Source organism: Acanthochromis polyacanthus, chromosome 19, assembly GCF_021347895.1.
Source record: "Acanthochromis polyacanthus isolate Apoly-LR-REF ecotype Palm Island chromosome 19, KAUST_Apoly_ChrSc, whole genome shotgun sequence".
In the NCBI taxonomy this organism is placed as follows: Eukaryota; Metazoa; Chordata; class Actinopteri; family Pomacentridae; genus Acanthochromis; species Acanthochromis polyacanthus.
The window spans coordinates 29,307,484-29,319,898 of record NC_067131.1 but is presented as its reverse complement, the minus strand read 5'-3'; the positions used below and the strand labels follow the sequence as shown (position 1 = coordinate 29,319,898).

At 37.7% G+C, this 12,415-nt stretch overlaps 2 protein-coding genes across 2 annotated transcripts in view; one reads left to right on the top strand and one right to left on the bottom strand.

Annotated features, from left to right (window-relative positions):
- Positions 1 to 12,415, bottom strand: part of LOC110964885 (gastrula zinc finger protein XlCGF57.1-like) — a 205,431-nt gene that overhangs the window by 52,690 nt on the left and 140,326 nt on the right. The gene's annotated exons all lie outside the window — the stretch shown is intronic.
- Positions 6,413 to 12,415, top strand: part of rnf213b (ring finger protein 213b) — a 49,742-nt gene continuing 43,739 nt past the window's right edge. The window contains exons 1-7 of the mRNA XM_051939791.1: positions 6,413 to 6,477; positions 8,439 to 8,588; positions 8,669 to 9,399; positions 9,486 to 9,641; positions 11,184 to 11,350; positions 11,444 to 11,727; positions 11,816 to 12,063. Coding sequence (XP_051795751.1) covers positions 8,499 to 8,588; positions 8,669 to 9,399; positions 9,486 to 9,641; positions 11,184 to 11,350; positions 11,444 to 11,727; positions 11,816 to 12,063 — 1,676 coding nt within the window. The 5' untranslated portion in view covers positions 6,413 to 6,477; positions 8,439 to 8,498. The remainder of the gene's footprint in view (positions 6,478 to 8,438; positions 8,589 to 8,668; positions 9,400 to 9,485; positions 9,642 to 11,183; positions 11,351 to 11,443; positions 11,728 to 11,815; positions 12,064 to 12,415) is intronic.

Below are 12,415 nucleotides of genomic sequence, written 5' to 3'. Positions count from 1 at the left end.
ACTGGAGCACTTCAGTTGTGTCTGACTGAGAGATGGAAGGGTGTAAATCAGAAGAGTGGTTGAAGTAGCAAAATAACGGCCACGTTTTAGAAATTTCATGTTTATTAGCACCGTTTAGGCATCCGCTAGTCCCTAAGAAGTGAAAGTCAACCTTTCTAGACCAGTTTTTGCACATTTCTACCATGAAAAATATCTACAAATTTCTAATCTCCAACTACAAAAAACTATTGAAGTGATATTTCTGATCTCTAAGATACATGCAGGTTAATCTTTAAACTGTAAAGATTTAACTCTAATCTGTCCAAGCTGCTCTCCTCAGGTCTGCACATGGGCAGCAGATGAAGAGCAGGAATGTTTAAGATGGACCTGACCTTAAAACATCAAACGCTCCCCACGGACTGAACTCATCCCATAGAAAGTCTGGATTCTAACGTGTAAGACTGTGACTAACAGAGTAAAGGATTTCTAACAGGTATGAAGCTAAAGGTGACACATTTCTGTTATATTTTAAGCAAAATTACCTTTTAATTTCCATCTCTTCATTTCAAAATGAAAAAAACGCTAAAGCTAAATTTGGGCACACTGCATGCTTAGTAACACCCCTTTAGCAGACAGCAAACACACTTGTGAACACTTTTACTTCTTTAGTTCGAGGAGGTTCTTTCATGTTCTGCTCCTTGAAGGTCCATCCACAGATCTTCAGAGGTGTTTAAGTCAAAACCAGCCTCTTGAGGTCGTCTGTTGGGGATTGTAAGGCGTGTTTAGGATCATGAGTTATGAAATTCTGTACCTTTTTTTCTCAAAACTTTGCTCATTTTAGCTCAGAAAGTTGTATTTTTTCATGACATCTCCACAGGATTCATTCCCAAAGTCATCAGATTTGTTAAGATGTTCATTCACAAACTTCTGATGCTGAATTTACACTGCCTGCAGTTCAACCCACAAACTTTCTTGTTATTTGACTGTTGGGAAGCTTCTCAATTGTTGCGAGAAGCTCAGATTTTAAATTATTTTTTACAGAAACTGATGTGAACAATTTATTTTTTGTAAACAATACATGTAAAATATGATGACTGATCAAATTTAAGCTCAGATTTGATTCATTTTCCTGACAAAACCGCACGTCATAAATAGGGAGTACTAGAACCATCTGAAAGCTGAATTCTTTCTGTTTTGTCTTACCTTCTGGTGGCTTTTGGGGTTTAGAGTTATCTTTTCTCTGCTCTCTATAAACACTGCCTGCAGTTCACCCAAATTAACATTTGGTCATTTTTGTTTTTACTTGGCAGCATCTTCTGCAAACTGCGATTTCTTAAATATGTAAACAATGTAGAATAAATATAGTGATTTTAAGTTTAGGCTTGGGTATTTTTCCTAAAAGAACTATAGGTCACACATGGTTACTTCAGGGACTGTCAGAAAGTTGAAAATCTGCAGATTTTTCCTATTTTTAAAATTTCTAGCTCTAAAAAACACCCTCTTTTTGATGATTCTTTTTCTTTCTTTTTTTTATGGAAGACATGCCTTTCAACTTCACCAGCAGAAAGTTAAGGTCTGACATCAGTATTATACGAAAAACCTCCGTATGGTGTTTCTTCTTCCTTTTTCTTACTCTATGAAGTCATACAAAACAATAATTAAACACTAATCCTGTTGAGAGGGATGTTTGGTCGGCGCATTCACAGTAAATTTAGACCAGGTTTCTGCACTTTCTCTGCCTCAGTATGAACTGTCAGCTTGAGCAACATTAAACCTTTTTACTTGCTGTCAGATTTGACTCAAGGGAAAAGTTTCATGAGGTTTGAATCTGCAGTAAAATCCTGACATCTGATGCTCAGTATGAAGGGAGTGGAGGCTGAAGACCCTCCCTCTGGTCCAGAATTAAAGCTCCGTCCACGGCCGGTCATTCCACCTCCCACTCTCTCTGCAGGTACGTTTAACTCCTTCCTTGTGTCAAAGAAGCGACGGTTTCACCTCTGAAGGATCTTACAGCTGCGTTTATATGTGTTTGTCGTCAGGATGAGGACTTGTGGAGTTCTGGTCTTCTTATGTGCAACTCTGAGTGTCGCTCAGAAACAGAAAACAAGCCCGAGATCAGAGTGGGACTACAGGAACGAAGGCAAGAAAATCAATACACTTAATGCACCAAATGTTACATCTATTTCTGATGATTTCTACAGATTCTACAGACATTTGGAACTCTCCTTCTTGCTGAAAATTGATGCTAAATGTTAAAATAAAGTGGCTGAATATGTCGATCTTTTTTAAAGCTGGTGTAATATATATATAGAGTAACAATAATGTTGTGCAATTAAAAAAAATCTTCAAGTTTTTGTAGTTAAAGAAAAAAAAATGACACTGGCTTTACTTTCATAATGTGTTTGAAGTTAACTTTGAAGCGGCATAACTTCAAAAATGTTGCTCAATTATTAAAAAAAACAAGTTTTTAGGTTTAATTTGAGGTGCATTTTGACTCAACTAATAAGTGAAATAATGTCTTTAAACTGCTATTTAAGTAAATTACATGTAGTTACGCATCTGAAAACTTTTACTTTACATCTGGAAATCATTAAACCTGAAGGCTGCCGTTACCCATACGAAAAGAACTTTTAAATATATCTACTTTCTGTCATTCTTTTAATTTTTAGTCTTCCTCTCCTTTGTTTTCATGTTTATTTTATACTTTTTTTTCCTGCCTTAACCCAAACATTTTACTAAAATGCTGTTTTGCGGAACTTAAGTTGATTGTTTTACTCTTTATACTTTTAAATCCTCGTCAGAAATATTGTACTTTCTACTGTGCAAGATTAATTTTATAGCCTTAGATACTTTTGCAAAACTGAAATTTGCACACAAAACACATGAAGTACTTCTAAAATATGATAAAGTACTCGACAGCGGAAACTATTTTTTCATAATCATGTTTTTTTTTGCAGAAGTAACTCAAAACTGTATGATTCTAGTTTTTCAAATGTGAGGATTTGTGGCCTTTAAATTATTTTTTTAAACAATCAGAATATTGATCAGTTATAAAAAAATAATCATTAGTGGCAGATATGTTTTTACTGCATGAATTTTTTATTTCATTTTTAAGCTTTAAGTACATTTGCTGAACTAAATGGACATATTTTGCACTTTTCAGGGCTTTCACTTGTAATTGAGTTTATCTGCAGCGTAATATTTTCACTTTTACCCAAGCAAATCTGAATTCTGTATTTTTCTTTCATTCCCAAACTCAAAACCTGAAGTTCTCCTGTAATTCTGGTGTCACTGATGTGAAACTGGAGCTTGTTTTACCACTGCAGGTTATTTATTCATCATTTTCCGTTTAAATGATGTTTGTGCCACAAGCTGAACGGTAAAAAATAAATAATGAAGTGTGTTTTCTGTCTGACTTGTTGACCTGCAGCAGAGAAAGTGAACACCAGAGGATGTGCCAACCTCACGCTGGTTTTAGACAACTGGAAGTACGCCATCATGACGCAGGTCAAAGATCTGCTGCTGCACGACCACAACACGGTGCTGCCTGACTACGGACGGTCAGGATCAGTTTGACGCTTTAAATGAAGTATTTGAACAGTCACACATGTGTTCTTCGGGCTCAGAGCTTCAGTTTTAGATTAAATAATGTATGCTACGTATGTTAAAATCCCAGCTCTACTTATGAGCAGGTTTAGAGGATTGTATAATTCTATTGCATAAAAATTCCATTTGTCAGTCCAGGAACTAGTGACCAGCCCATGAATGCTAGTGGCTAGCCTTGGAATGCTTGTGACTAGTTTAATACAGTACCTTTAATTTATTTCAGCCTGAACAAACAAAACAATGTGTAGCGGTCCAGATAGTTCTGGTCTGAACTTGAAGACCCTTTTTTAAAATTATTAATTTTCTCCTTATCACCGTAGATGCAAACTTTAAAAGTCTTTTCCTCCCTTCAGGATCCAGCCTCTGTCCGACGCCCTCGGAGATCTCTACAAAGAGTTCAACACCCTGAAGGAGCGTCTCGCTGAGCTCACCACCAAGTTCGACAGAGTCGAGGCCTTCGTGGACGACCTGCGGTTAGGGAGGAACCCTGCACCGGTTCGAGGAGAACCACGAGCTCCAGGACCTCCAGCACCGAGGCAGACGGAGGCTCCTGACGCTGGAGGTCGACCTCAGGGACGGAGGAGCCGGGTGATGGTTCGGAGGATCAAGAAACCTGCAAACCCCCAGGACTGAGGATCGAATACAGCAGATCTGTTCTGTTTGATGCAGGAGCTGTTATATTATTGTTGTCTGCATCAATTTCTCTGCTAAAAACTGAGCTTAAGGTTCATGTCATATTTTCACTGCCAAAAATATATCATAAATTGTGCTCATCACCGATACTTTAGAGCCTATAAAGCACATTTATAGCAAGAGAGACTGTAAATATAGCAATATTTACAGCTTCACAGAAACAACGGAGAAAAAGTTATGGGTTTTTTCAATTTTGTCTGTTTAGTTTTTTGTGGACAAACATGAAAATACTTTTTTTTGTAGAGAACAAGTGCTTCAATGAGGGCAGCAAAACAAAATCAAACAAAAAAATCATTAAATAAAAGCTAGAAACTGAATTTGAAGGACTCAACTTGAATTTTTTTATTAGAAAATTTACCTAAGTATCATAATTTGAAATTAAATTCAAATGTATTTTAAAATAGAAACGTTTATGTTAAAATTACATCATTCATATTTGTAGTGGAACATATTTCCACCCATAAAAGACAAAATAAGGTGAACATTGAAATAAAAATGTGTTTTAAAAAGAAATCTAGTGGCACAATTTAATGTAAGTAATTAAAATTAACAGCAAAGTGAAAAAAACTTTATTCTCTCTCAAATTCTTATATATTTGATATTTAAGAGGTTTAATTTCGTTACATTAATGCAAATTAAATGCCAGTATTGATAATTAGGAGCATTTTTGAGCATTAAAGCATGCAAACTTATTCTGGTAGACTCGAGAAATATAGTTTTGAACCCGTAAATGTGCAAAATATTGCCTTTGAATGGATTTAACTATTATACTTTTGTTTACCACCAAGTGGCGCCACAGGATCACAAACGCTTTTATCTCTCCTGGATGAACAAATCAGTGAGGAAACTTAATAAATCCAACAAAATGGTGAAGGAATCTACCTTTCATTGTTAGATATTTTGGTTTCAATACCTGTTAGTATCTGCCTGAATATAATAAATGTACGATAGTATAGAAATCAGTTGTTTTATCTGTTTTAATATTCACATGTGTATTAATAATTGTAGCAGTAGCGGCTTTGTAACAGGAATAATATCTTCTTTGGGACATGCTGTGTTTCCCACATGTATCTGATGTGTTATTGTCTGTTTCTTCAAAATAAAAGCCTCTGTTTTGCCATAAAGTGCACCTTGATTTTGAGTATTTCTAACTCCCAGCTGTTATTTAACCCAATTTAACGCTCAATAATTCTAAGATAAGTTAAGATAATCCTTTATTGTTCCCCACACCACCTTTAGTTTGGTTTTCTGATTGATTTTTTAAAATATTGTAATTCATTTATTTATTTATGTGTCTAATTATACATATATTTTAGTCTGCGTTACTATGTTTTATCTGTCTTTTCACACATCACTTGTCTGTTATTGTCCCGTTTTCATATATTTTTAAGCTTTTTTAATGTGGTTTATTATAAAAGTGCTTATTCATTTCCTCTGTCCTGTTTTATTGAGTTCTTCATTCATAACTTCATCATTTATGAGGCTAAATTGCTGTGTAAATGAGATCTGATTGGTGAATTGATTGAAAAAGGGTCTATGATTATGAATATGATTGGGATCCTGCTGGGGAAATGAAACATCATGGTTTCGTTTTCCCCATACATTGTATTTCTAAGATGCAGTGTCATTTCCTTGTCTCCTCTAAATGTTCCTTGGAAATGTCAACAGCACAGATTCCTTTAAATTTTTAAAATAAAGTCCGTTTATTTTTCAAAATATATAAATAAATTAAAAATGAACTAGACTGGATTAACAACAAGCAATTTCACATTGATGAAATTGAAGTCTGGGTTTCCTCTCTGCGGGTATTGAAAGTGAAAACTACCGATGATCACCTGAACGCAGCATAAGTTTCTTGTCTGATGAGATTCTGACAGAAATGAAACTGAAACGACAAGCTTTCCGTTTAGGGACTGTCAACAAATTACCTCCTAAATCAATAACCTCAAAATTGTAAAACAGAGCCTCATCTGACGATTTATCGATCTGAACCGACTATTATTATATTGAAGCATATTTTAATAATCATTACTATTAGCTTATATTTATAACTCTGACTTTACAGAGAGATAACCGCCTGTACAGGAGTCTATACATTTGGTGACGGTCCCTTATAGTTCTGAAGGCGTTAGTGCTGCAGCCTGATAAACTTCAGTGACAGATTTTTCTGCTGTTGGTGCGACGCTGAAAATCAAGAAGGTAAGCCAAAAATAGCTCAAAACCTCTCGTGTTTTTCGTCTTTAATGTACTTATTCACTTTAAGGCTTAATAAATATTACGAAAGCTGAGCAGCATCCTCAATTAAGCAGGATTAATGGAGTTTGCATCCCTAAATAACCATGAAATTAGCTTAATTTAGCTATAGTTAGCTTAAGTCTGCTAGCTGAAACTAGCTAAACTTTGGTTTTATGTCGTGTTTTTAATTGTTTTCTTATTATATTTCATATCGCAGTAACTTCACGGTAGCTTCATGGTGTCATTTCTGGTCATGTCTTTACACTATGTTCAGTACTGGCTAATAAACCAAAAGAAAAAAACAAACAACCCCAAAACAGAGTAGGTATTGCTAAAAGTTATTTGTTCAAAATGAAAAATCACCTGCCAAGCAGCTATTGCCATTTTATTATTTACTTATAAAACAAGTAAATATCTCTGTTCTGCTTTTTATTATTGTAAATGAATTAGTATATTGATTTTCTGTTGTTGTTAAGATAAAACCAGCCATGTAAATCCCTTTTTATATCAGATTCTGGTATTTTAAACACAAAACAACTAATTGCAGTGGTGTAAAGTAACATAATACATTTACTCAAGTACTGTACTGAATTACAAATTTGAGATAATTGTATTTGCATATAGATAACAATGCAGAGGTGTCTGGAAAATGTGAAGTTTTAATTGCCTTAAGTGGAGTTTTTTTAATTACAAGTACACACAAAGTACAGGATTTGAAGATTTTAAAGAATAATTCTTTGTTTTTTAGCTAAATAAAATGATAAATGTATGAATTCATGTAATAAAAATACAAAAGACAGATTTAGTGTTGTTCTCAGATGTGAAAAGTAACTGAATACCTTCACTCAAGTACTGTACTTACTTGTGCTTTGAGTGTTTCTACTTTATGCTGTTTTATTATTCTACTGTTTAAAAGCCTATTATTGCACTTTCTGCTCTACTGCAGTTATTTGACAGCTTTTTGAAGAGGCAGATTTATCACAATAGATGAAATAAAATAAAATGTGACACCTTAAAGGTTAAAGATTCCAACCTTTTTCGCCTTTTTTCCCCCAAAATATTTTGTTTGTTATGTTTAAACCTGCAGCAGCTACAGCAGTAACATGCTGCTAATAATCTAATACTGACATATAATAATGGACTTTTTTCTTTAATACTTTAACTACATTTTGCTGCTATGTAATTTTTTTTAAGTAGGATTTGTAACACACAAGCTTAGCCTGTAATGGAGTATTTGTATACTGTTGTAGTGATACTTTTTCCACCACTGATGAATTAGTTACCTTTGAGAAATGATTAAGTTATGAAACAAGGTTTGTTGTTTGCTGTATTTCTAATTATTTGTACTCATACACACTGTAAAACACTGTAAAACAGCAAACTCGAACCAAATAGTTAACAGTAGTGTAAAGTAACTCTACATTTACTCGAGTACTGTGGTTTAAGTACGTTTTTGAGTTACTTTACATTTCGTTTACATGTTATTCTTCCACTCTTCAACATTTGAGAGAGAAATGTTGTACTTTCAGCTACCCTACATTTATTTTTTAATTACTTCACACATTCAGGTTATAATACATATTGTAATCAACAAAAGCATTATGATATAACATTGTTGGAAAGTCCTGCTTTATTATTAGTTTAAAATACATATTTATCAGTCCGCATGCAGAGGGAAATTTACCAACTATCCAGCAGTAAATATTAAAATCAGCTTTACCCTTTTCATGAATTGTAATCCAATAATTTATTATACAGTATTCTAAGATATAGCATTCTTCATAATGAGGCACATTAAAGTAATATTTAATGGTTTTCTAGGGAAGTAAAATGTGAATGCAGGACTTTTACTTGTTGCAGAGTATTTCTACACTTTGCTTTTTGTAATTTTACAAAACTACAAGTCAAAATACTTCTTCCTCCAGGCTGTATTGTAGTTTTTATACATATATGGGAGCAGCGACTCCCGTGAAGAGGTCGTGCGGATGGAGGAGGGACCAGGAAACCGTGGATCGCCGGTGAAAACCAAGGAGACGGAGGCTGCTGCGACCAATAGACAGCAGCGGAGAAATAAGGTAGAAACAGCACCAACTGTGAGTTTTGTACTTTAGGTGTATTTGAGCGATTCTGAAAGTTGTATTAATTTGTTTTCCAGGAACAAGGAGAAGGACACCCCAGCAGGAGAGGCCAAGACAAAGACCAGAGGAGGAGGAGGAGAAATCAACGAAGGAAAAAGGGCTTCCCAAATGCAAAAGGAGACGCAAATGTCAAAGATGAAGACACAGAAGAAGACAAGATGGAGGTTGTGGAGACTGCAGGCAGCCAAACTCAGGACAGCGCAGCCTCAGAGACACAGCATGTGGATGTCCACGCTGAAGACAACCAGCAGAAAGAGGGAAACAGCGGAGAACCACAGCAGAAATACACCAAGACGGTTGAAGCTCAGACGCAAACAAAGAAACACAAAGGCGCAAATAAATCCACGCAGACTCAGGTTGTGTTTCAAAACAGCCAGGAAACACAGACCGACCTCACCATGATGGATCAAGAGGATGCAAGTGAGAAAACGACTCGACCTGCAGAGGAGAAGAAGAATAAACGAGAGCAGGAAGAAGACAACACTGTTCAGACTCCGTCAGGGCAAAATGAAAGTCCAGACAAAGACAGAGCTTCACCAGAGTCAGCCAAGAAACAAAACACTGAGAAAGAGTCGAAGCCGAAAGAGGAGAATCCTGCAGGAAGCTCAGGTGATGCAACGACATCTCAAGCAGAAAAAGATTCCAAACCAAAGTCTTACGCCAAAGCTGTGTCTGGAGAGGGAGGAGGTGGGAAACAGTCCAGAGTAGCAGCATCTGAAACGACCGATAAAACATCCAAAAGCACACGGTAAGACTGAATTTAACTAGTATTGTGTCTAAACACAAACCTGGAGTCAAACCTGAAATCTAAATGTCTTTTTCTTCCCTCCACAGTGATCGAAGCCCAGTGAGATCCTCTCCTGGTGTCCCCATGTTCACCTTCCACATGTACGCTGTCCTGGACAAAAGGTTTAGATTCACCCAAAAACACGACACGCTTGTGCTGTGTTATGAAGGAGGGTTTTCACCTCTGGAAATAACCCATTTTGTGTGAGTATTAATCATGTTTGTACAGGTTGTTAAACACAGTGAAATGTTTTATTGTTTTGTAGATTTGAAGTTTTGACTCACTTTAAAACAGAGCTGAACAATTTGGGGGAAATAATTGTGATTCTTTGGGCAAATGTTGCCATATGATCTGAGATATAATTTTCTGAAGTCAAGCTTTAATTCAATAGATAGATAGATACTTTATTTGTCAAATTCAAGATGTACTTTTAATTCACTTTTACAAGTCGATATATTGCTCATTAAGCGGTATATGATGGCATATACACTACCATTTAAAAGTTTAGGGTCATTTAGAAATGTCCTTATTTTTGAAAGAAAAGCATTTTTGTTCAATGAGGATAACATTAAATGAATCATGAATCCAGTCTAGACATTGTTAATGTGCTAAATGACTATTCTAGCTGGAAACTGCTGATTTCTAATGGAATATCTCCATAGGGGTACAGAGGAACATTTCCAGCAACCATCACTGCTGTGTTCTAATGCTACATTGTGTTAGCTAATGGCAGGGTTCTCGCCAGGATTTTTTTTCAGCGTAACGGCAGGTCCTCCTGCACGTGCGCGCGCGCAATAGACGGGAACGGGTCAATCGACAGGAAAGTACGGCTGAGGTGGGGAGACATAAATTAACCTAGATAGGCACCCAGTTGATATAAACAAACGCACATGGCGTTATCTGTCAAAATAACAACGCAGCGGCCCTAATCACAGTGTTAACCCTTCCTGTTCGGCCCCCGACCGTGGTCAAGGAGCCCGGGGTTAACCCCCTTCACTTCCTCAGCAGCCGTAGAGGCAACGACACAGGAGCCCAGCCGTATCGAAGAACACTGCAGCCTTTATTGTCTATCAGCAGTGGCTGAACCGCACAGTACCGCCAACAACTACCAGCAACTACACACCTCTCCTCCTCCGACTGCACCGACTGCCCATCTCTCTCACTCGCTCTCCCCCTCCCTCCCACACACACACACGCTGCTCTCTCTCCCTCTCTCATGACGGAGCCACACACTCTCATAACAACAGCGTAATCTTTGAAATGTGCTGGCGTAGCGGCCCTAATCACAGCGTAATCTTTTAAACTGAGCGTAACGGCCCGTTAGACAGTGTAGCGGGCCGTTATGACAGCGTAACGGGCTGTTACGCTGAAATGCGCTGGCGAGAACCCTGAATGGTGTTGAAAGGCTAATTGATGATTAGAAAACCCTTGTGCAGTTATGTTAGCACATGGATAAAAGTGTGAGTTTTCATGGAAAACATGGAATTGTCTTTTTGAGTCCAAACTTTTGAACAGTAGTGTATGATGGAGCGTTGTGGACTGAATCACCATGAACAGTTTGACTAAAATCACCAACGCCACAGTTTAAACTCTGGACCACACATGATGTGTAATGTATATCTGAAATTGCAAATTGCATTGTTTCAAATAGTGATTATTTGGCACGACGTCTGTTTCATCCTGAGGTATTTGCTGCAGCTTCATTAAGATGTTATTATAACAAATGTTCATTCATTTGTGTTTAGTGGAGTAAAGCAGGGAGGATATCTGGTAGAAGCACGTCTCTCCGTTGAAGAAAGTTTGGTGAGAGGCAAGTGGCTGACTTACTGGTATGGTGTAAAACAGAGAAACAAAGACATTGTGGGAGCAGCCTACAGAAAGGTTCTCATTCCACTGGACCCAGCTATTAAAGGTAAAGCAAGCCAAGTGTTTATTCTCAGAGTGTCAGTGCTCCGCTGTTGGTTTCAATCTTTTCACATCACACACCTGCTTGTGTTTCATCCAGAAATGCACCTTTATGAAGGTTTCATTTGCCGCGATGATGCACAAAGTTTTTTCCAAGCTGGCCTTCGTAAGATGGGTCTGGGGAACCAGAGAGGTGTGGAAGTTTCAGACGCCTGGCAGACCTCAGCAACGGCTCTGCTGAACAGAATCCTCCAAAAATGGACTCCATCTGACAAACAGAGCACCAGGAACCTCTGTGAGAACCTGATGTGTTTTATGTGGGGCCTCGGTTCTGCTCATACAAGAATGCATTATCAAGACAATTCACAACCTCCCATGGTTAAGGTTAGTTCAGTGAGAAGAGTGTAAATAAAAGCACTTGTTTAATATATTAACATCTGCATCGTCATTGACCAAATGTTTTAATTTACAGACAGTAGAGCTGGTTTCAGAGAGTCTGGTTCAGATCTTAAGAGGAGAACCGAAGGACAAAATCCCAGGAAGCTGCAGGAGCTGCAGTCCTCTTGTTCTGGGCCTGTCTGTGTTCATGGTGACCAGAAAGCTGAACATCAACCTTGGAGTTAAAAGCTGGGCCGACCTCTGTGTCCTGGTGTCCTCAGAGACGGCGATGGACAACAAAAGCCTAGAGGAGCTGCGAACTGCTTTGGAAAACCCACAGTTGTAAGTTTGGTAAAAGCGTGGAAGCTACATGTCCACAGAGGGGTTTCTTCTCACATGGAAACACCATCCATCCATCCATCCATCCTCTATACACCGCTTCATCCTCATTAGGGTCATGGGGGGTGCTGGAGTCTATCCCAGCTGACTCGGGTGAAGGCAGGGGACACCCTGGACAGGTCACCAGTCTGTCACAGGGCTACATATACAGACACACAATCACACTCACATTCACACCTACGGGCAATTTAGAGTAACCAATTAACCTCAGCATATTTTTGGACTGTGGGAGGAAGTCGGAGTACCCGGAGAAAACCCACGGAAACACCCCGCATCTGAACATGGCCCTCTTAGT